Genomic DNA, 25942 nt, shown 5'->3' on the forward strand with positions numbered 1-25942 from the left:
TGCTGGGATTACAGGCTTGAGCCACCGCGCCCGGCCCAGCGTTCTTTCATAATGTCACACAGGGCAATATGACCAAAGGAAGGCCAAGTTCACCTGTATTCACATGTAAAGATGAGGGTGTAGGTATTTTTAAAAGTAAGTATGATCCACGAGGGTTAATCTAAAAATAGGGCTGTGGCTTGGGTAACAGGCATAATAGGGTGGAATAGCCTTGAATGTCACAGGCCGAGAAGGGCTGGTGAAGCCCAGATGGCCCGATCGCCAGGGAGCAGGTGGAGTGGCTGCAGGGAAGGAGCAGGCGGGGGAGCGATGGGAGCAGTCAGGGAGGGAAGCATAGGGCGGGGCTGGAAGGGGCCCTGGCACGGCCCAAGGTCAGGAGGCCTGGCGGTTCAGGTACAAGCCTTCAGGCTACCTACGGCTGGTAGTGGTGAAAATGGCAAATCCAGGATATTCCTGGAGGCATTTGCCAGTTAATAGGAATTCTTCTTCATCCTAAGAAACAGATTCCCACTATCCAGATAATAATCACCTGCTAAATCGTGTAGAGTCGTATCATTTGGGACACACTATCTTTGTCCATTTCACAAGTTTGAGGTGTTATTGTCCTGCCTCAGGAGGTGCGTGTGTGAAACTGGCATCATAATACCTTATAATGGACACTGAGAGTAAATGAAATGTGTCTAACAAAATGCCTAGCACATAGGAAGGTGCTGAAAAGACACTAGCACCTTTTATGGTGGACTCTTTTTTGAATGTGGATAGTAGAGATCTGAAATGCTGAGTACACTTAGTGGTTAAACAGTATGGGCTCCAAAGCCAGGCCACTAGGTTCAAGCCCAACTCTACCAATCTAGCTGTTAAGCCTTAGACAAGTTAAGTTACCCATGTAAAGTCTGGTTTTTTTCTGGAATAAAATAGAGATAATACCTGAACATTTCTCTCGTCGTTGCTGGGCAGATTACATGAGATAACACATGGAAAGCTCTTCGCATAGTCCCTGGCACCTAATCACTGCTCAGTAATTCTTAACAAGCTCTGTTAAATCCCACCAAAGGGCCAGCGCATAAGCCAACACTGGAATCTAGGCTGGGGCTCTTTCTGCTGCTACACCACGGCAGCTCCTGGTGACAACAGACATTAACCCGCGTGAGAAAGAAAGAGAGATCACATTTATGGAACGCCAGCCCCATTCCAGACACAGACATCATGACAAAGCAATTCACTTCACAGGGAGAGGATGAGGTTCACGGGGCTTAGTAACCTTCTCTAAGTCACAAAATAGTGAGAGATGTGGGGGTCAAACGGACTGACCTCAGGTCCTGCAGCCTTTGTCCGTCCAGCGGTTCTCGTGCATCGGAATCACCTGCAGGGCTTGTTAAAATCCAAATTTCAGGCCCTTCTCCCAGATTTTCTAATTAATTAGGCCTGGGGTCAGCCTGAGAATCTGCATTTCTAACAAGTTCCCATGTGAGGTCAGTGCTGTAGGTCCTGGACTGTACACCCTCAGTATCCACCCAGCTGCCTTTGCTGGGTGAAATTCACTGTGATGAGATACCTCTCAGGGTGCCAGGAGCCCAGAGAGAGCCCTGGGGCTCCCCTAGGGTATCGTGAAGAACCCTAAATGCCCTGACTTGATCACTCTGTACCCCATAAATATGTACCCATAAATAAAAATGTTAAATTTTCTTTTAAAGAAAAGAACTGTCTCTGCTAAACTCCTCAGGGCCTCGTGACATACCACCCACAGCTCTGTCAGACAGGGACAGACTTTTGTCAGGCACGATCTATAACCTCAAAGTCAGCACTCCGGTTGGGTGTTTTATTATTTATTTACTTGACAGGTAACATTGATTTGGTCCTGGAAGACACCATGCTGTCGGCTTAGCTACTTGCTGTTACACAAGAGAACCCTCCTGGACTCTCAGGAAGCCCCGGCACGGCCTATCTAGGACAGCTCAGTCACTGAAGGGAAAAACTCCATACCAAAGAAGAGAGATGCTGTCAGACTTTCCCCAGGGAACCTCCATCCCACAGCCCTTCGGGTCCATCACACTCACACGTCAGGCATCATCCAAATAGTGGCCATGCTGGGAAGAACAGGAGTCCTCAACTAGAAGGCGGTCTTCAAACCATGGCGTACCGATGTATGTATGTTATAGACAGATAAATTAAGAAGTCCACATGTATACAAAATCTCTCGAAGGGGAATGAATTCCATTCTGTCATGCCAGGTATTTGTCAGAGCCTTGAAAACTGAAGGTGGTTTTCAGTGGAGCTGATATTAAAAATAGAAGGTATTTATACACAGGCCCTGCTCCTCTCGTGGCCGTGAAATCCTCTGGTGTTGTCAGGGCCCCTGGGCAACCTCAGCACCCCCACAGGTAACCCATCTGCAGTCTGCATCTTCCGGGAGAGCAGGGGACTGGCACCAGGGCTTTTCTCCTGCGTGCCCATCTCGGCTTGGCGGCGCCTCCGGACCCAGGGGCTGCCAGAGGGAGTGACGCTGCTGTCAGAGGAATAATCCGTGCACTTGCGGAAGATCTCAGGGCTGGTGCTGCAGTTCAGTCTACCTTCCTCTGCCAGTGGGGACTTCCTGGAAACACCTTTGCGTTGGGCCAAGGGGCTGCTCCAAGGACTTGTGCACGGGGAGGCATTTGGACTCAGAAAGAGATTCTGGTGGCCAGAAGGGCTGAGCTTGTTGGTGGCCATGTGCCGTCGGCCTGCCATAGGGGATGTGGGGTTGCTCTCAGGGTCGGAGGAGCTGTTGGCGGAAGACTCATCACCCATGTACTGAAGCTCCTCGACTCTCTTGTTCAGGGACTTGTTCAGGTGGATGCTCACAGTGGGCTCCTCGTCATGATTTTTGTCTTTGGCAGGTTTCTTTTTGGGTGGCTTCATACCAATCAGGACAGCTTTCATGTTCTCTTTGCCCTGAGATTCTGTGATCATGAACTCATGGGCTTTGATGGCAGCTTCCACCTCCTCAAACTCCACGATGGCACACTCCTGGGTCCCCACTTGGCTGTAGCGGCTGCTGATCCTCCGGATGTCAGGGGGCAGCTCTCTCCCAGGTTTGAGGATCCGCACTGATGAGATGACTCCAAAAGTCCCAAAAAGCTTGAGCAGGTGTTCCATCACCTTCTCCTGCACCCTTCCATTCTTCTGGGGGGTGGCCAGAGCCCAGAGCTTGGGAGACAGGTAGAGATCATAGACCAGGAGCATCTTGCTGGGGAGGTTCTCGTTGGGGAACAGTGGGACAGGGGTGGTCCTCCTCACCTTCCGGTGGTCCTCATTCAACTCAAGGACCACTGAATACTTCAAGGCATGTGCTGTGGTTCTCCAGTCCCGTGTAAGGTGTTTCACCTGCAGATCATAAAAAACCTGAAATAGTATCTAACGTTCTTGCCCACCCTTGTGTATGCCATAATCTCCCTCCCTCACTTCCTTGTCCCTGTGACACTAGAATCCCCATATTCTCGTGTCTGGAATCACATGTGGTATGTGTAAACACTCAAAAATCTAGTGAGTGGATACGTGAATGAAAACACTTCCTACAATTTCAAACAAGGGCAGCACAGCAGTGTTGTCCAACAGAACTCTTCATAAAAATGGAAATACTCTGAGCAAGTTTAGAGGTTACATCTGCGGGCTCTAGAACAAGGCTGTTGTACACCCAAACCAAAGGCCCACCTCTAGCTGGCAGTGAGACTTGGGGAGTTATTCAACCTCTTAGTGCGTCAACTTGCCTGGAAAATGAAGATGTTAGCAGTGCCATCTCAAAGAGCTGTCCTGAGGATTAAATGAGCAAAGATACACATGTACATATACAAACTCATCTACATATAAAACAGAACAGTGTCTGGCTCACAGTGAGTACTCAATAATCGTGTGCTATCACTACTGCATATTACATGCTATCATTTTGATAGGATTTGGAGATTTTAACATTCAAATCCTTCTCTAAAGCAGTATTTCTGCATTTCTGTATTTGATACAGAGAAGTTTCCAAAAGATCTTTCACATTTCACTGCAATATCTCCTGAGAATGACATGGACTATTTCAACTTGAAATTAAATCCAACTTGGGCCTTACTAAGAATGATGAAATAATCCCTCCCTCCTCCTCTGTTGGTGGAAATTGTGTGTATCAATGTTGCAGTGGATGAAAGCTATATTTATACCGTTAAACAGTAATTTTCTCGAGGCCCACTTCCGGTGAAGGGAATGCCAGGGGGAATGAGTCATCCCAAGGAAAGAGTGAAGGTGGGTGGGGTGGGTAACCTGAGCCTGGGAAGGCGAGAGCCCCCTGAGTCCGCTGAGAACAGACCTATGTAGTGGCTCTGCAAAAGAACTGGAACTCCAGGTGCCTCTGAGTGTAAAACGGGAATTTCAGGAAACTCAAGAAGGAGAGGTTCACTCACTGGGCAGGATGGGAAACCTTGGCAGACCCATTACGGCACACAGGCTCCTAGAGAGACAGCACTGTCCACTGCAGTCTGTGGTCTCTAGGTGAATTGGCTCAGACTTAGGTTGCTAGAAGAACACAGGCCAAGGGTACAGAGAAGCAGGCCCAGGCAAAGGGTCAGATTTCAGGTGGATGGAGTCCGTGAGGAATCCAGAAAGGGTGAAGCTGAGGACTGCAGGTGAGCGTGACGCTGTGGGAAAGCCAGGCAGTGGCTCACTGCGGGGTGAAACATGGTGGAGCCTTCTCCAAAAACAGCTAGGGAGGGAGCACTCAAGAGAGAAAAAGAGACAATTTCCTAAGCCTGGAGCTTGCGCTAGGAGCACCTTGGGAAAGCAGGTGCTCTATAGGGAACCACATCTCATTGCAAGAGAAGCAGGGTCTGGCAAGGGCTGAACATCTCTTCCGAGCCAGAAGCAAGGTCCACTGGGAAGTCTCGGTTACAGTCCGAGCATCCTAAGCCTGGGTCCATGACCATTCATAACGAAGGTCCAGGTACCACCTGGAAAAGAGACCAGCGAGCTTTCATCCTCCTGCAATTGCCAGAAGAACTCTAAGTTTTCAGAAACGTAATTTCCCTGTGTTTGTTACCTTTGTCATGTATGTTTCCCTTTTGTGATTAACAGGAAATCCTTCAGAATGAAAAGGATCTTTGCTCTGATTTTGGAGGTGTTAGGGAGTCTGTCTATACTCTGCAGCCAGGTTTCAACAAAGAACATTCCTAAATGGGTCCGTAAGTGGCAGCTTAAGGAGGAAAGCAAAACAAGCTGACCCTTGGGGTCCCTGGGGAGGAATAAAGAGATGTGCAGGGTAATTCCACTGGCTGCTTCATTTTAGGATCCCCCACAAACACTTTTCACATGAAAGCTTGCTCACTGTTCTCTGGACATCAAAATATCCCTTCCATTCCCCTGTGCCTAGAAAACTCCTACTCATCCTCCAAAATCCTATTTCAATGTCACTTTCTCTGGGAAGACTTCTCAATTCTTCAGGCGGGGTTAGTTGCTCTGATCAACTAGCTCCCAACAGTACTGTGTTCTCTCTTTTGTCCTACTGTATGTGGTCAGGCTGTAATCCGTCAGCTCCCTCTCCTTTATTGGACTGTGCACTTGTCAAGGACAGGGGAGTACCGTCTTCATTTTGTACATCCTGCACCTAGCACAGCAGTCAGCAGACAATGAGTATATTTGATGAATGAATAAAGGAAAAAGAGCAAGAGGGCCAGGCAGAGTACACCAGTGGGTGAGGCAGGGAAGAGCTCCAAGGAGAAAAGCTTTCCTCCAGTGCTCTCTGACAAAGTACACAGACATCTTGGCCGGGACCCACTTGTTACGCATCCCGTTATGCAACAGGCCGCGTGGTGCTTTTCCATTCTAGTAAATGCACTTCCCCAGGGGAGACACAGAGTTCTTATTCCAACTAGTCTGTCAACTCTCTGGGAGGTAGACAGTACACAGCTCAAACACTGGATCTATATATGGCAGGGACAAGCAGTCTGCTGCCCAGATGGCAGCAATGATTACAAATCTCATCTCCCTATTGTATAGATGAGGATGATGGCGTCACGCAGGCAGAGGATGTGTGTCGTAGGGAAGGTTCATTTTTGAGAGTTCTCCCCTTATTTATTCAACTTGACAAATGAAAAGCTTGGATTTCATATAATTTCAGGCCTGGTAGGTATCTCTCAAGGCCTCCGAGTCCCTCTGTCCTGGTACAGCACCCTCCTGGCCGCCCACTTGCCTGGCAAGAGTGCCTGAACTTTACTAAGAACAAGTAATATTGTTTCATAACTGCTCCCAGCTGAGATTTGTCCCAATGCCAGGACCCTTTTAACAGTGTGGGAGTATATTCTTAACAATCCTAAATCCTTTCTCCTAGTCATTTTTCTCTTTTTCAGGCACAGACTTAATTTTAAAAGTTGCTCGTCATCAGGTTTCAAGAGAGTGAAAAAAAAATGTGTAGAACCACAATGCAAAACATACTTGAAATCCTTGACGCAACTTCTGCAAACCAAGCCTCACCTTTTTGAAGGATGTGAGTAGCTTCACGCTCACATATCCCAGCTTGTTCCTCCTCACGTGCTTTAGCAAAAAGGCGTCCTTCTCCAGGTTTTCATCTGAGAAGTAGAATTCGATCTGATCCACCAGTTTCTTGATTAACTCCTCGTCCGGGGGCTTCCACTCCTGCTCCAGGTCCTCACGCTCATTCTCGCCCCCACTTGCAGTGGTGCCACTGAGACCAGAAGGAGACACTGGGTGTTAGGGGTTGAACTGTGCCCCCCACAAAATTCATACGTTAAAGTCCTGACCCCAGGACCTTGGAATATGATGTTATTTGGAAATGGGAGTAATTGCAGATGCAATTAATTAAGATGCAGTTTCACTGGAGTAGGGTGGACCCCCTCATCCAACACAACCAGGGTCCTTATCAAAAGGGGAAACTTGAACACAGACATGCATACAGAGAGAACATCATGTGAAGGCAAAGGAAGAGATGGGGTTGATGTAGCAAAACCCGAGAAACGCCAAAGACTGCCACTAGAAGCGAGGAAAGATGCCTAGAACAAATCAATTTCTAGTGTTTTCAGAGGGCGCACGACCCTATGAACACCTTGATTTCAGGCTGCAGGCCACTTGAACCATGAAACAATATATATCTGTTGTTCTAAACCACCCAGCTCATGTATTTCGTTACGGCAGCCCTAGGAAACGATACTGGGTCACATGGCCACAGAGGGAGAGGTTTGCCCCCAAACAGCTAAGAAGTCAATCTTTCATTTTTAACAAGTATGAAGGATCATAAAAATAATAACTGGCTGGGCACTGTGGCTCCCATCTGTAGTCCCAGCACTTTGGGAGGCTGAGGCAGGCGGCTTGAGCCCAGGAGCTTGAGACCAGCCTGGGCAACACAGTGGGACCCCCGTCTCTAAAAAAAACAACAAAAAAATTAGCCAGGTGTGGTGGTGCATGTCTATGGTCCCAGCTACCTGGGAGGCTGAGATGGGAGGACAGCTTGAGCCTGGGAGGTCTAGGTTGCAGTGAGCCAAGATTGCACCACTGCACCCCAGACTGGGCAACAGAGTGAGACCCTGTCTCAAAAGAACAATAATGATTATTATAATAACACCGTCTGCTGACATGTATGTGGCACTTTGCCACAGCAAAATGCTTTTCACACATGCTCTCTTATTCTTCCTTCTCTACTCCACCCTCCCAATTCCTGGTTTCTAGAAGACAGTATAGCAGAGTTATTTGACGTTTCAGAAAGATCCTCCATATTTATTAAAGAACAAAAGCTTGATTTTTTAGCTGGTTGGGGACAAAATCTGGAGTGCAGTGACGCGATCTCTATGTGGACACATGATCACTGCCTCTCAGGGCTCCAGTTCAGGTATGAACCAGTGTAATTTCCTACAGCTGCCAGCTTTAGGAGTCCTGGCTTTGGAGTGAAGATTGCCTGGGTCCAAATGCTTGGTTCAGACTGAGTATGCCTTATCCGAAAGGCCTGCAACCAGAAGTGTTTCAGATTTCAGATTTTTCCAGGTTTTGGAATATTTGCATATACATGATGAGATATTTCAGGGATGGGACCCAACTGTAAACGCAAATTCGTTTGTTTCATATACACCTTATACAGCTAACTTGAGGGAATCTTACACAATATTTTTAAAAATTTTGTGCAGGAAACAGTTTCTGAACTGGCAGAAAGCAAAGGTGTCACTATCTCAGTTTTTAAACCATGTTAAATCTGTGGTGTCATGGTGGTGCTCAAAATGTTTCTGATTTTAGTGCATTTCAGATTTTGAATTTTTTGATGAAGGATGTTCAACCTACACCGCTATTTATTAGTTGAGTAAATTTGAGCAAGGAACTCCACTGCATCTCACTTTAGCTCCATTATCTGTAAACTGGGAATCATGAAAGTCCCTATCCTCCTGGGAGTGTTGTAAAGAGTCCATGAATTAATACATGAAAATATCCAAAGACTGCCTTATGTACCCTTAAAGCCCAGTAGGCACAGATAAATTCCTTTGCTCATTCATAAGAGGCAGACCTAGGATTTAAACTCACATCCTCTGTCTCCAAAGCGAGCATACATAATATGCTATGTGTTTTGCCGAGGCCCTGCAATAGACTCTGGAAACACAATCCCATCACCAGGGCCCGTCTTAATAAAGCCCACGACCACCAGCAGCTCCACCTGGGTAGACTTCCTCCTCTCCCTGCCCCTGAGAACATTAGGTAACAAGAATAAGCCAAAGCAATCCTGGACAGAGCTTCCTTAGGAAGGCTAATCTTTCATAAGGGGATTATAACCATTTCAAACCAATAAATATTTAAAGAATAGTGATTATCCACAGCATAACTGATGCCATTATGAGAAGTTGGCAAACATTTGCAGGTAGGTAGTTACAGGAATTGGTTTAGCGACTCAGCGTCAGGACCACCAATCTCAACAGGCCTGTTACTGTGATTGCTTAAAGCTAGAAAAGACACATACAACATATATGTCCTTCAACAAAATTCTCGTTGGCTCTCAGCCTCAGGAGAAAAAAAAGAAAAGCAGCAACTGTAGAATACTCAGAATGAGGGGAAAATGAATATTCTGGCAGGAAAGAAAAAAAGTAAATAAATCTATTTAACGATTTTTCAAATTCACAATTTATAATTAGTATAAAATATAGGCATTGGTTGATTAAAAAATAAAGAGTTTTAGCTATTTGCCTGTAGGCAGCTTGGGAATGGTTTTTATAATACTTAGTGAGGTCTCAAGGTAAATGTATAGTGAGGAGGCCTAGCATGGTGGCTCACGCCTGGAATCTCAGCACTTTGGGCGGCTGAGGTGAGCGGATCACTTGAGGTCAGGAGTTTGAGACCAGCCTGGCCAACATGGCAAAACCCTGTCTCTACTAAATATACAAAAAATTAGCCAGGCATGGTAGTGCATGCCTGTAATCTCAGTTACTTGAGAGGCTGAGGCAGGAGAATCCCTTGAACTTGGCAGGTGGAAGTTGCAGTGAGCCAAGATCGCACCACTGCACTCCAGCCTGGGTGACAGAGTGAGACTGACTCAAAAAAAAAAATGTATAGTGAAGAAAATAATAGGGAGACTCAATTTTAAAGTATTTTTTAAAGTCTTGTTAAAGTGGGATGACAAAAATCAGACATCAAGCTGACTCACCCAACATCCAATAGTGAACACTTTCTCAATTGCCTTCTTAAACTCTAGAAGCTATAAAAACTAAATATTATGACCAGTAACATATAAGTGAAAATCTCTTTACCCTGCCCTTCCCCTTTTATCTGCTTTGAATGTGGATGTGATGGTTGGAGCTGTAGCAGCCATTTTACTACCACAAGGAGAAGGCCAAGAGAATCGGCTCGGCCTGATTTGCTGATATTATTGGCCCTGACGTTACTGAGTTGTTGAACCAGCTCTTACAACTATCTACCTGCAGATTTTTTATCATAATGGAAGGAAGGCAGTATAATTTCTTAATCTAATGTTTATTCCAGAGCTTCCCAATCTTCCCAAGGCCTGCCATGTCTGCTTTACTGCCTGCGGATAATTCTGTCTCAGACTGGATGGAGAAGATGGAGTTCATCCAATCAAGCTTGTCTAGACCTTTGTTGGGCAGCCCCTTCTCCCTTCCCCCAACCTTCACTCCAGCTTGTTCTGTGTCCCTAGACATCCGTCAAAGAACTCGTAGCCATATCCAGGTGTCTTTTCTGCATCTTGGTCCTTGACATAGTTTGAATGTGCGTCTGAGCCAAATCTCATGCTGAACTGTAATCCCCACTGTTGGAGGTGGGGCCTGGCGGGAGGTGACTGAATCATGGGGTGGTTTCTCATGAACGGTTTAGCACCATTCCCTTGGTGCTGCCCTCTTGATAGTGAGTTCTCATAAGATCTGGTCATTTAAAAGCATGTGGTATCCCCCACCCCCGCCACCAACTCTGTTGCTCCTGCCTTCGCCATGTGATGTGCTGTTCTCCCTTCACCTTCTACCACAATTGTAAGCTTCCTGAGGCCTCCCCAGAAGCAGACGCTAGTGCCCTATTTCCTACACAGCCTGCAGAGCCAAGAGCCAATCAAGCCTCTTTTCTTAGAAATTACCCAGTCTCAGATATTTCTTTACAGCAATGCAAGAACTGCCTCACACAGTCCTGTTGCCCCAGATGCAGGAGCTGACACTGTTGACCACCTCCTTGTTGATATTCTCACCCTGGCATTATGTGACTTACTCTTTTCTGAATCTTCTCCCCATTTTACTGCCCTCTGTGTCTCCTCTTTCTCCTCTCTCCATTTCTTTTTCTTTTCTTTTGAGACTAGATCTTGCTCTGTCACCTCAAGCTGGAATGTGGTGGCACAAACACAGCTCACTGTGGCCTCAGCCTCCGAAGCTCAAGCAATCCTCCCACCTCAGTTTCCCAAGTAGCTAGGGCTATAGGCATGTCCCATCATGCCTGGCTAATTTTTTTTATTTTTTGTAGAGATCGGGTTTTGCCATGTTGCTCAGACTGGTGTTGAAACTCTGGCCTCAAGTGATCCACCCACCTCAGCCTCCCAAAGTGTTGGAATGACGTGTGAGCCACCATGCCTGGCCTCTCTCCCTATTCCTAAGTGTAGATGTTACCCAAGACTCTATCCCTGACACTTTATCCTACACTTCAGCTCCTATAACCTCATCAAATTCAAATCTACCCTCCAGCCTGTCCACCCCACACCTTCCTCTCCTTCCTAAGCTCCCGGCCTCAATTCCTAATTGCATGCCAGACATTTCCACTAGGACAATCTGATGTTGCAGCGGATTAAATATGTCCGCAATCGAACTTACCACCTTCTGCAGAACTTGACCACAGGCGGGACTGAAGCCTGGACCTATTGACAGGCATTCTATCTGGCAAGTTGGCCTTTTCACATAGTCTCACAGCAGACAATCCATAATGTATCGGGGGTGACTCTGCATCAATTATTTGCACCCAATGAGCAGAAGCAGATAGCCAGAGATTCCAGAACAGGTGGGTGATACTGTGGATGTGACATAAACCCCTATTCGAGTGCAGAAGTGAACTTCCTGTGCTTGGAGGACTCCACCCTCTGCATGAGTGCTGTCAGCAGCAACTGCGCATCTCCAGAGAAAGGTCTTGGGGGAGTTGCAAAGCCTATGTTATATCCAGGAGCACGTTGCATTGTCCCCTCTTTGTGTAATAGCCTTTCAAAGGGAAAAGGTACCATATCTTTTATGAATACTAAGTTCATATCCTTTAAATATGAATACTGTCAACTTTTTGTTGATTACAACCATCCTGTGACAACCACATAACTTCCTTTCCAATTCACCCCGCCAATTATTTTCCCTATTCACTCTTCCGTGCACTTAAGCTCAAGACCTAGGACGTGTTCTTTCACTCTCTCTTTTGCCCCCACATTTAGTCAATTATAAAGTGCTTATTTCATGGTGCAGGGTCTCCCATCTGTTCTCTCTTTACCATTCCAACCATCCTCATTGCCTTTCCCTTGATGAACACTATTAATAGCTCATCAAAACACGACACCAAAAACTTAGAGTAATAGATAAACATAGCAAAAATGAAAATAAAATAGTAGGGAACTTACAAAGAAACCAAGAATTTCCCACTTCACCCTTCCTTCCTAGAGGTAATTTCTCATCGACCATTTAGTTCTTAGGAGAGTTATGTCATAGCTCTATAAAATATGCTTACAGCTCTACTTCACACTTGCCAACTGTAGTCATTCTCTATTCATGTCTTATTATATAAAATGAGGATTTGGGGTCACTTATGTCCCTAAAGAACCCCTTCTTCCAAGTTTTAAAATTTTCTTTTAGTTTTGGTTCTTCTATTAGCCTTCCATTCAGGGTTTGGGGTTTTTGTTTAATTTAATTTTGTTTTGTTTTGTTTAGACAGCCTCACTCTGTCACCCAGGCTGGAGTGCAGTGGTGCAATCTCAGCTCACTGCACCCTCTGCCTCCTGGGTTCAAGCAATTCTCCCACCTCAGCCTATCAAGTTAGCTGGGACTTACAGGCATGAGCCACCACGCCCGGCTAGTTTTTTGTATTTTTAGTAGAGATGGGGTTTTACCATGTTGACCAGGCTGGTTTCAAATTCCTTACCTCATATGATCTGTCTGCCTTAGCCTCCCAATGTGGTAGAATTACAGGCGGGAGCCACCACACTCGGCCCTATTTGAGTTTTAAAATAACATACTTTAAGTGGTTTCTTATTCCATAACCATTAAAAAGCATTTTTCAATTCCTTGCTACATAAGATGCAGTAATGAGCATTACTGTTCCACCCTCCCTTCCACCTCACCTTCCATTTCCAACCTTCCATACTGCATCAGATATACTTTTATTTCATTTTGCCATGATTCATAACATTTCATTCTATTCTGTAACTAATATTCTATATTTTATCTATAGATACATACTGAAAATTGAAAGTCAATCAGTTATATTTTGTTATTATGACTATGTAAACACTGTTCCCTACAGGGCTAAGTCATTTGCTAAGATCACATTTCTTGTTTTAAAGTCCTATTAGTTGACTGTCCACCTGGATCGGCCCTCTACGTTTATTTTTTCTTTCATATGATCTGTCTTTGCCTTTGTTTGTAATTTACACACTAAGAGATTTCCTTGACATTATATTCTAACCTTTCCTACTGAATTTTTAAATTTTAGTAGTTATGTATTTAGTTTCTAAGAACTCTTTTTGGTACTGAGATCAGTCCCTTCTAAGAGCTTCCTACTGAATTTTTAAATTTTTAAATTTAAACAAAATTTTAAAATTTCTTGTTTTGTGGATGCAATACCCTAAATTCACTCTCAGGGTGCTAGCTGCAGTATATATTTTTGAGTCTTTTGCTTCAACATCATCACCTCTGTATCCTTTGGGGTCAGTTCTTCCATTTAACTTTCATGCCACTGATTTTCGTCATGTGACTAGTAAATAATTCATTTTTTCCTTGATTAAAGAGTTTAATAAACTTATTTTGGAATAGTTTTGGATTTACAGAAAAGTTGTGAAAATTATACAGAGAGTTTCCATATATACACACCCAGGCTTGCTCTAAGTATCTTCCATTAGTATGGTATGTGTGTTACAATCAATGAATTAATTCTAATTAGTTCATTATATATTATTATTAGCAAAAGCCTATCTTTTATTCAGATTTCCTTAGTTTTTGCCTATTGTTCCTTTTTTTGTTCTAGGATCCCATCCATGACACCCCAATACATGAAGCTGCCATGTCTCCTGAGGCTTCTCTTGGCTGTGACAGTTTCTTATGCTTTCCTTGTTTTTGATAACCTTGACAGTGTTGAAAAGTACTGGTTAGGTATTTTGTGGAGTGTGCCTCAATTGGGGTTTTTCTGATGATCTCTGTCATGATTTAGCTTGGGATTACGGGTTTTTGGGAGGAGGACCACAGAGGTAAATTTTCCATTCTCAGCACATCCTATCAGGGTACATGCTATCAACATGAATAATCACTGTTGATGTTACCTTGGTTACCTAACTGAGGTAGCGTGGTCTGGGTTCTCCCTTGTAAAACTACTCCCCCCACCTTTTTTTTTTTTTCTGAGATGGAGTCTCACCCTGTCGCCCAGGCTGGAGTGCAGTGGCACGATCTTGGCTCACTGCAACCTCCGCCTCCCAGGTTCAGGCAATTCTCCTGCCTCAGCCTCCTGAGTAGCTGGGATTACAGGCGTGTGCCACCACGCCAAGCTAATTTTTGTATTTTTAGTAGAGATGAGGTTTCACCATGATGGTCAGGCTGGTCTCAAACTCCTGACCTTGTGATCCACCCGCCTCGGCCTTCCAAAGTGTTGGGATTACAGGCGTGAGCCAACGTGCCCGGCCAAAACTACTCCCTTTATACCCACTGGCATATTGTACTCTTTGGAAGAAAGTCACTGTACACAGCCCACAGTTAGGGTGTGGAGAGCTAAACTCCACAGCTATTCATTTTGAAGACTAAAGGTCCATGCTGCTTTTTCTTGGTGGGTTGTATGGGTTCCCTCTGCAGTTGTACAAACCCATTGGTTTTGTTCCTAGATGGCTCTATGTACACAGGTGGGGCATGCCAAGTGGCAGGCTTCCCATGAGGGTGAACAGGCAGGGAATCATGAAGCCGGGGGCTATGCTCAAACGGGGAAGGCTTTACGCTGCCACTACCAGCTCTGCTTTTTCATTCCTAGATCTCCGTAGTGAGTTCATTCAATTCCTTTAGAAAATAATCTTGTGTCTTTCTTTTTCCTTAAAAGTAAAATACCTGCTACTTTTCACTGGCAGACGGAGAGGGTAGGAAATTGTTCTAAAGGAAGAATTTAAATTACCTTTCAGATATTTGCAGCCCTTTTTACTCGTGCATCTTTGGGATATTTCCCAACTAAAGTCTTTCTAGTGTTCTGTCTTCCCACCTCCTGCCACCTCCCGTGTTATATTTTGGGCTACAGCCTCCTCCACTCTGTGCCATATTACATGTTTTGAAGAACAGCTAGAATATGCCACTGCTTTACTTGATGCCACTGATTTACTTTAATAATAATAATAAAAGGTTTTCTATTTCCTATTAAATAAAATTCAAAGTCTTCAGTTCCTAACCAGGCAAGGTGGCTCACACCTATAATCCCAGCACTTTGGGAGACCAAGGCATGAGGGTCATCTGAGGCCAGGAATTCAAGACTAGCTTGGGCAACATAACAAGACCCTGTCTCTATAAAAAATTTAAAAATTAGCCAGGCATGGTTGTGCACACTTGTAGTCTCAGCTATCTGAGAGGCTGAGGTGGGAGGATTGCTTGAGCCCAGGAGGTTGAGGCTACAGTGAGCCATGATCACACCACTGCACTCCAGCCTGGGTGACAAGAGTGAGACCCTGTCTCAAAATAAAAATAAAAATAGAAATAAACCAACGAAGTCTTCAGATCCTCATTTAGATTCATTCAGAATCTGGCTGTAACTTATTTCCATCGATTGCTTTGCAGATCCTTTACTCCAAACAAACAGAAAGACATAGTCATCTGTAAGTGTCACAAGCTTTCTGGACTCTGTGCCTTTGTGCATGCTGTCCGTGTCTCTGAATGCCTTGCTCCTCTCTCTAGGGTCTAAACTCTGGTCACACATTAAGGTCCATCTCAAATGCAATTCTGCTGGGAAAAAAAATCATTTCTACTCCTCCCAACACTTATTTATATTTGTATTATAGCTACTTGTGTGCATATATTTTATTCACAGCCTGAACACTAAGTTGAGAGTAGAATTCAAGCTGGTCTCTTTCATTGTAGTATTACCCCACAGCATTGCACATAACGGGAATTTTAAAAGTATCACCAATGTAGAGCAAATAGTTTTAAGGTCAAATCATACGTATCAGGATCCTTTGAGGGAGGAAGTATGGTTTCTGATGACTATGTTCTTACTGGCCTTTCAAGGAGGCTTGAAAAAGTTTTACACTTAAGGTTTTGCTTTTTAATAAAACATTGTAAATTGGGAGTGATGAGGTCTATTATTATAGCTATAAACCTGTGAGAAATGGGTTGAAATAAAGGGGTACATTTTAAAACAGGTAATTGGGTTCCATGAATCAGTGTTTAATTTTTTTTTTTTTTTTTTGAGAGGGAGTCTCACTCTGTTACCCAGGCTGGAGTGCAGTGGTATGATCTTGGCTCACAGCAACCTCCGCCTCCCGGGTTCAAGCAATTCTCCTCTTCCGCCTCCTGAGTAGCTGGGACTACAGGCATGTGCCACCACACCCGGCTAATTTTAGTATTTTCTTAGTAGAGATGGGATTTCACCATATTGGCTAGGCTGGTCTCGAACTCCTGACCTCGTGATCTGCCTGCCTCAGCCTCTCAAAGTGCTGAAATTACAGGTGTATCATATTTGTAAGTGATTTGGAGAAACACAATGATTTGCAGCATAAAACATCCAAGGCTGCTTTTCTCATAAAATATCAAATTAATCTGGTTACACTGATTGGGCAGTTAGTCAAATGATACCCTACAAGAGGAAAATATCCAAACTAAGATGGTGGAGTAATGAGACCCTCACTACAACTTTCAATCCAGGAATGATTTCTCGGACTCATCATCTATCATTGCAGACGGTGGAACATGGTATTTTGATCACCAAGACCAAGAAAATGGTGGACACCAATAAGGAAGGTACCAGAAACAAAAGAGAAACGTCGTTTATGAAAAACACTAGGGTCCAGGTGCCGTCTGTGTGAAATTTCTTTTGACTCACCTCTAGAACAAGATAATAAATGGTTCAAAAAGGGCAATTTGATAATGTAATATACAAACACCAGGGTAGATTCAAGAGATAAAGGTTCTTCACTAAGACAGACTGAAAACATATAAGTGTATGTTCTCAACTTTGTTAAAGGCATCACCCTTTTACAAACCATATTTTGGTTGCTGCTAGCAGGGGGCACATCCTATGCTGGGGCGGCCCCTGGGTTCTAATGTATTTATTACAGAGACGTGACCTCCGTCTCTGAGCCTGTCTTTTGCCATGCTGTTCTGGTATACGCCTTGGGCCTGGGAAGGGGATATACAACTAGCAGATGTCACTGCAGGTATAATAATGATTTCTGGTGTGGAATAGAGATTACATACATAAGGCACTTAGTTCCACGTCTGACACAAAATTGGTATTAATAAAAAAGCAGAGGCCGGGGTGTTAGCTCACATCTGTAATCCCAGCACTTTGGGAGGCCAAGGTGGGCGGATCACTTGAGGTCAGGAGTTCGAGACTAGCCTGGCCAACATGGTGAAACCCCATCTCTACTAAAAATAGAAAAATTGGCCGGGCATGGTGGCGGGAGCCTGTAATCCCAGCTACTCGGGAGACTGAGGCAGGAGAGTCGCTTGAACCTGGGAGGCAGAGGTTGCAGTGAGCCAAGATTGCACCACTGCACTCCGGCCTGGCTGGTAGAGCAGGACTCTGTCTCACATACACAAAAAAAAAGTACAGACTTTCATCATCACCATCCAAAGCAGGGAAGACAGCCTGTGCAATGTCCCTAAAACACCACGGCAAAAAATAAAAGGGGACCTAGAAGATTGTGTTGTTAAATGAAAAACAGGTGGCTCAATGGTTTTATTGTTCATATTAATATTTAATATTATGATTTTCAAGCATTTTTACACGTTATAGAACAAAGAAAATAAGTAATTATGTTAATGCTATTAGGAATCAAGATTTTCCATATAAAAAATCAAAGAAATAAACAGCAAACCCCGTAATGTTAAATTTGAATAGGAATTATTGATATACGTGTTTTTAAAAAAACATACATTTCTTAGTTTTGTCCACTGAAAGGCTCTGAAAGCAACAATTCCCTGGTAGAAGTTAGCTTTCTTAATTCCAGATCTTGGTTTCTAAAGACTTTCTTACTAGTATTTGAAAAAACAGAGATTCCTGTGGAAATGGCTAGATTCCATGACTGAAGCAGGGAAAGGACCAATTATACCTGGAATATCCAGTGCCAGAAAGCAAGGGGGTGCTTAAAGACTAATGGGCATGTTACAGAAAGACACAAGAAAGCCAACTTGAAGGGGTTCTGCTAGCTGCAATACAGACATTTTGAGCGCCAAAAATGACTGTGACTAATGAGTAAAAATTGAATAAATACAAATCCATGAATCGGATAAATAAGGAGAGTATGAGCGTGAGGAAGGGCCCTCATTTAAATTATTTAGTGTGACCATTATATCAAGTGATCTCTTTGAAAACTGTAATTAAAGGGAAATTATTAAGCTTTTTTTTTTTTGCCTCTTCAGGAGACACTTTTGTTTAATACAGATGATGAAACAAAGCTCTTTTTTTAAAAAATAGAGCAATGCCAGCTAATAAATGTACTAAGAATGTGAATATTAGAAAATCATCGATTTGCAATCTCCAGTGAAATAACCAACTTAGGTAAAGATCATCAATAGATGCTAAAATAATTAGGTGAAAAGTCACTGGGGAAAGAATATTGCAAGAAGATTCGATAACTTGGAAGAAATAGATAAATTCCTAGAAACACACAACCTACCAAGACTGAATTATGAAGAGATAGAAAATCCGAACAGACCAATAACGAGTAAGGAGACTGAATCAGGAATCAAAAATCTCTTATGTAAGAAAAGCTCAAGACCTGACGACTTCATTGCTGAATTCTACCAAACATTTAAAGGACAACTAATACCAATACTTCTCAAACTCTTCTAAAACTTTGAAGAGGAGGGAATACTTCCAATTTCATTTCACAAGGCCAGCATACTAAATCACATACTAAATTACATACCCTGATACTAAAGCCAGATAAAGAAAAGAAGACAACAGGCCAACATCCCTGATGAACATAGATATAAAAGTCCTCAGCAAAATGTTAGCAAATTGAATTTGACAGCGCATTAAAAGGATCACTCACCATGATCAAGTGAGATTTATCCCTGGGATGCACACATGGATCTACATATAGGTACGTATGTGATACATCAACTTAACAGAACTGAGAATGAGAAGCCCACAAATAACTTGTTAACTGCAAAGGGAAAGACAACCTGTATGATGGAGAAATCTCCTTAATCGAGTGGTCAAATTTAGCATCACTAAAGGTGCGATGGCTCCTGAGTTGATGTAACATAAAGTTCCAGGTATAAAGTACAAGGCGTTCTTGCCAAAATGTTTAAACAGCATCAGATCAAAACCTTAGCCCTAACTTCTTCCAGTTTATAAGAAGCACATGGTATTCAGGAGCAAGTTAAATAAGAGTGTGAGAACACTACCAGACCAATCCGAAAAGTAAGACATTCAACAAGATGTCTGGCCTCTTCTGTCCAAAATAGCAAAGCATTCGGGGGAAAAAAAGTGGTGGAAACTTCTAGATTAAAAGATTATGGAGACATAAAAAGCAAATGCTTCAACCCAGACCATATTCCGATTTGAGGGGAAAAAAGAAACAGCTGTAAAAGACAATTGTAGAAGAATTTGGGAAATCTTGAATGTGGAACGTGGCTATTAGCTTATCTTTAGGATTATATTAGGAAATGATAGTTAATTTTCTCAGTTGCAATAATAGTGTTAGGGCTTCATAGGGAGTGTCATTATTAGGAGTTACAAAATGAAGTATTTAAGGTATAATCTTGTGTACAACATACATCAAATGGTTCGGGGGGAAAACACATACATTACATATCCATCCACCAAATATGGCAAAATAGTAATTGTTAAAATCTAGATGATGGGTATATGAATGCTCACAGCACTATTTTTTCAAATTTTCTTTATGTTTGAAAATTTTTATGTTAAAAAGGTGAGAATAAAAGAAAGGCCATCTTTTTAATCAAGGAGATGTGGGGAGATGATTAATGAATTTTTTTTTTTTTTTTTTGAGAGGTAGTCTTGCTGTCACCTAGGCTGGATTGAAGCGGTGTGATACTGGCTCACTGAAACCTCTATCACCCAGGTTCAAGAGAATCTCCTGCCTCAGCCTCCTCAGTAGATGGGATTATAAGGTGTGCACCACCACACCCGGCTAATTTTTGTATTTTTAGTAGAGACGGGGTTTCACCATGTAGGTCAGGCTGGTGTTGAACTCCTGACCTCGTGATCCTCCCACCTTGGCCTCCCAAAGTGCTGGGATTGCAGGTGTGAGCCACCACGGCCGGCCTCAGTCAACATTTTAGAGGCTGTAAAGAGTTTTCTTTATTGTTCATTTATTCTCTCTTTCCTTAGAGTAAGCCAGGTATCAGGCTAGGTATGGAAATACGAAGAGGACTGAGATAAGGCAGCTGCCTTCAAGGATCTCACTGTCTAGGGGAGGAGAAACACAAATTTCTCAACACCACGGAGTGAGTGTGATGATAGAGATACGCATTCAGTCAACAAATATGGCCATGTGCTGGATGCTGGGCTAGGTGCTGAAGACACGAATGCGAATGAAACCAGCATGGTCCCTGAATTCACCGAGCTCCTATTTCTGTGAGGGAGACACAATTATAGAATCACGATTGTGGTAAGTGCTAGGCATCAAATGTACAGAGTACTACAGCAACAGAGAAGAAAAAAAAAAAAATACAGCCAGCCCTGGGATGGGGATTGGGGGTGGTGGAGAAGAGGCAGCGAAGTTCTAAAGGCTGATGAGAAATCAGTCAATCAGAGGACCTAGAGGTGGGAATGCAGAGGCATGTAGACACCAAATAGCCCCCTGTGCTCAGGGAACTAGACGGTATCACGGGAGCATGAACTGTTGACGGGCAGGGAAGGAAGCAATGGGGTGAGGAGATGATGTGAGTGGGCGTCACATCTTAACAGGCAGATTGAGGAATCTGGGCTTTCTCCTGTAGACTCCAGGAGCTGAGAACATTCACATGGCTGCTGCCATGTGAGCCTGGGCCCAAACAGGGGATAGCGTGGATCTTGTTCTTGGCTACATCTCCTTGGGCTCTGGGTGCCTGCCCGCTGGGCTCTGTTGGCTCCCTGAAGAGCCCCAGGGATTATCTGGGGTCAACTCTATGCCAAGAGGCAGCAGGAAGTGCTTCAGACTGAACACTTGCTGAGACTCAAGCCACAGGAGCTGAGCAGTTCTGGAGGAAGAGCATGAGGGGTTTCCAGCAAGAGGCCTATCCAGACTGAGGCTCGTTTCTCCTAGACCTCCATAAGGGATCTTTCCAGGCCTTAGACAGAAGTAGGGCTTTCATCCTGGCTAATGATACTATCTCACAAATTTAGCCCTCAGGATAGGGATGGCTATTTTCCACTGTCACAGGCAAACAAAGCTGTAGGGATAAACCACTCGGGGCTATTTTACATACTCTGAAATTATGAGTAGGCGACTGCCTTCTCAAGACTGTGAGCTGTCAGTGACTATGGGTTCATCATTTTTACGCTCTTGGTACTCAGCACAGAGCTAAACAAATTAGGCCTTGTATCATAAGGCACTGATCATAGTGTCCTACACTGTGGTCCAGCTTTCCTACCCTACCCTGGGGGCTGAATTTTCTCCCCTAACAACTGTCTCTACTGGCCTGCTCGGAACCTCTGGGTCCAGAAGTCTGACCCTTTAACCTGGGGAAGGGTCAGGCACTAACAGAGAATGGCCCTGCGCCCCGTATTCTTCCACCCTTGAGTATTCTTCCAATGAAGAAGATATACGCTTGCCAGGACAATCCTGCAGAACCTTAACAGCTAAACGCCTGGGGCAGGGTCCCAGAAGAGAGAGCATCCTTCAGAATGTGTGAGTTCTCTCATTTCCCTACTCCCAAGTCGATGTCTATGTCGTATCTCCTTTCAACAGCAGGAGCAAAACTCCAGTCCTGAAGGGCCTGGGCATTAGTGGACAGGAGCCAACGTGCCTAAGGACCCGGGGCAAGGTTAGACAGGTGCCATAGCAGCTTTAAACTATCCAAAACCCAGGAACCCATCCCCACAAGACAGCAAGATGATGATGTAAGCATAAAGGTTGGGTGAGAAAAGCTTTGAAAATGGGAATCCCCCCGGACGGAGGATGTAAAGCAGCAAGCCCCAGTATCCGTCTCAAATCACCATGAAATCCCTCCTGGAGTCCCCCATCAGCAAGTCTCCACTGTACCTGGCCTGCTACCACCTGGAGACTGAGCGCAGCCAGCACGACTGGGAAAGGCAGGCAGAGATGGACTTTGTGGGGGTTGGGGGGGGCGTCTTGAGGGAGCCCAAAGCGGGGATGCCCCCTCCAGAGGAGGAACTGTCGAGGATGGCCCGGGAAAGTCCTCCTCCTGGATCCCTGAACATCCCCACGTCCAGGCCCCTCAGATCGCGGCTGCCAGCCCTGGGAGCCTCGGGGTGGGGGGTGGTGTGATGAAGGTGCTGGCTGGGACACCGGCTGCTTCCAGGGGCCGGTTCTGACTCAGGGGCTCGGCCCGGAGCTGCTTCCCCGGAGGCGGGGCCGACTCAACCCCCTCTGCCCGCGGAGTTGCCGCGCGCAGACAGCGACCCGAACTCGCGCGCGGCCCGGCGCCCCCTCGGGGCCCAGCGCCTCCCGGCCGGCCGCCGCGCCTACCTGTGCCCGCGGCTCGGCTCCTCCTCGCTGGCGCTGCCCCAGCCGGGGCTGAGGTACCGGGCCGGGTCCCCGGCGCCCCGCGTCTCCGCCCCCTCCTCCTCGTCCTCCAGCTCGTCCACGTCCTCGGCCTCCTGGATGGCGACGCGGATCTGCACCGCCGTCTCGGGCCCGGGCCGAGCCTCCCCGCCCGACTGGGCCATGGCTCGCGGGACTGCGGCGCCGCCGGGGTCCCCGCGCCTCAAGGCCCAGCCAGCCGGGCGGCAGCGACTCCTACGAGGGGGCGGGGGCGGAGCGAGTGCGCCCGCGGCTCGGCCCGGGGGAGGGACAGGGGTCGGCTCGGCCCGGGGGAGGGACAGGGGTCGGCTCGGCCCGGGGGAGGGACAGGGGTCGGCTCGGCCCGGGGGAGGGACAGGGGTCGGCCCGCCCCGCGCCGCGCAGCGCCGCCGCAGCCACCCCGACCGCTAGCGGAGCGTCCGCGCAGGCGGGGCCGCGGAGGCAGAGGGCGGCTCTCCCGAGCTCCTCCCGCGGAAGCCCGTCCCGGAAGGATCCCCGCGACCCCCGATCCCTCCCTCCGTCCTGTCCCTGCCGGCGGGGCCCCAGCCCGAGAGGAGGTGCCAGGGCTCCCTCCTCCTGCGCCTCCTTTCTCGGCGCCGCAGGGATGGGCGCAGCGCAGCTGACTTCTGTTTGGGCTTGACTCCGGGGGTGGGCAGGCACAGACCACAGCTGCAGGGGCTCCCAGGCCTCCTGCGCGTCTCCCCCACGGATCTGCCAAGATGAGAAAATCTCCACCGTCAGTCTCTTTGGCAGAATAACCACCCTAGACTGCGTCTTACGAGGTCAGGGGCTTGGCTCCTGCCTGCCGTGCCCTGTATCAGTTTTTCTCCCAGGGTGGTTCCCAGACCAGCAGCATCAGCTGCACCTGGGAACTTGTTAGAAATTGAATTCTCAGGGCTCATCCAGACCTCCTGAATCAGAATCTAGGATTCAGAACTTTGTGTTTTAAGAAGCCCTCTAGGTGATGCTGAAGTTCACCGAAGTATAGAGTATGCCCTACACATCGTAGGCACTCAGATATTTGTTGAATGAAGAAAGGCAGCTGTTGAAATGTCAGGATGTTCTAAAACGCTGACACCTTTACACGTGTAGCTTCAGATTGGGTTCCATCTCGCCCCTCCAAATGTGACCCAGAAACTAGGAACAGGAGCAGAGTAATGAATAAGACCAGCTGGGCGCGGTGGCTCACGCCTGGAATCTCAACACTTTGGGAGGCCGAGGCGGACGGATCACGACGTCAAGAGATGGAGACCATTCTGACCAACATGGTGAAATCCTGTCTCTACAAAACAACAACAACAAAGATAAAAAAAGAAAGAAAGAAAGAAAAGAAAAATTAGCTGGGTGTGGTGGCGAGCGCCTGTAGTCCCAGCTATTTGGGAGTTTGAGGTTGGAGAATCCCTTGAACCTCGGAGGTGGAGGTTGCAGCGAGCCAAGATAGCACCACTGCACTCCAGCATGGGCAACAGAGCAAGACTTGGTCTCCAAAACAAGAAAGAAAGAGAGAAAGAGAAAAAAAGAAATGAATGAGACCTGAATCTGCTTTCATGTAGCTCTTTATTTAGTCTTATAATTTATCATATTGATTTGCCACACTGAGACGCCAAAACAACAGAACGCTGGACCAATACATTTGTTTTGATATAGGAAAGCAAGTCAGGGTATGCTCAGGAAATGAGGGATCCTCGAGGGAAGTGTCCTTGTAAGAGAACATCATGTATAGGGTCCTGGGTGTCTGGGCAGGGCTGGGGAGAGATCCAGGGGCCCAGCAAGGACAGCCCCTCCTCTTAAGGATACTAGAATCTGTGTCCCTTTCTTTGTTGGATCTCTCTTTTAACAGAAGAGGTCCTAAGATAAGTAAGTAAAAGAAGTGAGAGAGACCTTTGGTGCTATTGCTGTTTCTGCACCAGAACAGCTCACAGCCCTGGATCTGAGCTACTGGGAAAGGAGGAGGCAAGAGGTTGACAACATCTTTTTCCAGCCAGCTGTGAACCTCCCTCCAGGGCTACAGAGGTTGTAGATCCTCTGCACACACCTGTGATGAGGCTCAAGAGGACGGAGCTGCAGCAGCCACCACATCTTCTAGTCTGATCATTTCAGTTCCTGAATTTCACCAAGTGATACCTGTTATTGATCTCATTTAAGCCATCTTGTGTGGCAAAGACATCAGGGGTTATTATCCCTACCCACAATGATGGCTCACGTTCGTCTCAGGTTTTATAGTTTATGAACAATTCATACATGTCATTTCAAAGTTTCCAAATGCCTGATCATAAGAGTCCCCTGGGGACTTTTCTTAAAATATAGATTCTGAAAATATAGTTTGAAAACTGACAGTTGGTGGGTGAATCTGGGCTGCAGAAGTGTTTTACTTGGTGAGAGTTTGGAAAAAAAGAAATTGAATTTATATGCCCTTACCTTCAAATATATCTGCGTATGTTGTTTCTGTTATTACTTATTTCTGACTCCTTATAAAGGAATTTTGGATCTAGAAAAACCGTCAGACATCATCCAGCCCAGGGTTCCTCCTGGTAGAGAATGGGTAGCCTGGTAGAGTACCCAAGAATGGATACTCTCGGGGGTACCCAATAAGTCATAAAATAAATGTGGGGCATCTTTCTGCAGTATCAATTTTACTTAGATATTTGAGCGAAGAGCCACAATGTATATATTAAAACAACTTGGAATATCTGTGAAATCAAATGTGAAACTTGCATGGAATGTTTAAGGCAACTCACATAAGTTTCTCATTTATAGTAGTTGGCTTAGAATAATGTCTAGAGGAGCAGAGGACAGAAACCCTCATCTGCACTAGGGGTACTTCATAGGAGAGGTCCAATTCAATCACTTTTGCAATAAGGAGGGTGAGTCCCAGTGAGGCTTACAGGGAAGGACCTCTTCTTCCACTTCGTTGCACCCCATTTTGTCTAGCAGGGAGCCTTGCATCTAGGAGCACTTGCTGATTTGCTCTGATTAGTCCTACCCACATACCCCACCATTTGTGTCACTGGTGAAGAAACCAGGGCTTTTAAAGGGTTCCTTCTGATTTCCAGCTTATTCTTCCCCAGAGCCGTGGCAGGGGAAGGAGGCTAGACCCACCCAGGCCTGTCTTGAGCATCATTGCAGGGAGTTTGCATCACCACTGAGATGGTTAGCAAAGCCTCTTTAAACAAAATCATGACCTCAGCCTGGAGTTGGCATCTTTCCCTTCCCTGAAATTGTGAGAGCTCATTTTCATAGTAAACTCAAAATGGGAAACAGCTTTTTCTGTAGCTCCTGAAGATGAAACAAAAGGAAATACGTTGACAAGACATCAGGATAAACTAAGATTAGACTGAAGGAAAATCTCAACCCTGGAAGACGTTT

At 45.6% G+C, this 25942-nt stretch overlaps 1 protein-coding gene across 2 annotated transcripts; it reads right to left on the reverse strand.

Moving 5' to 3' along the window:
* Nucleotides 1-1805: 1805 nt before the first annotated feature.
* On the reverse strand, nt 1806-22857 carry LARP6 (La ribonucleoprotein 6, translational regulator). 2 transcript variants are annotated; one of them, XM_032244665.1, is made up of 3 exons: nt 22523-22857; nt 6484-6694; nt 1806-3363 (listed from the first exon to the last, which is right to left on the reverse strand). In XM_032244665.1, the coding sequence occupies exons 1-3, from the start codon at nt 22720-22722 to the stop codon at nt 2299-2301; spliced, it is 1476 nt and encodes a 491-aa protein (XP_032100556.1). In that variant the 5' UTR covers nt 22723-22857; the 3' UTR covers nt 1806-2298. The 2 variants fall into 2 exon arrangements, with proteins under 2 accessions (XP_032100556.1, XP_032100557.1); XM_032244666.1 differs by lacking the exons at nt 1806-3363; nt 6484-6694 and adding an exon at nt 20171-20464 and having other exon boundaries at nt 22523-22810.
* Nucleotides 22858-25942: the final 3085 nt, after the last annotated feature.

The sequence above is a fragment of the Sapajus apella genome, unplaced genomic scaffold, assembly GCF_009761245.1.
Source record: "Sapajus apella isolate SASKATOON/1434 unplaced genomic scaffold, GSC_monkey_1.0 scaffold55, whole genome shotgun sequence".
Classification (NCBI taxonomy): domain Eukaryota; kingdom Metazoa; phylum Chordata; class Mammalia; order Primates; family Cebidae; genus Sapajus; species Sapajus apella.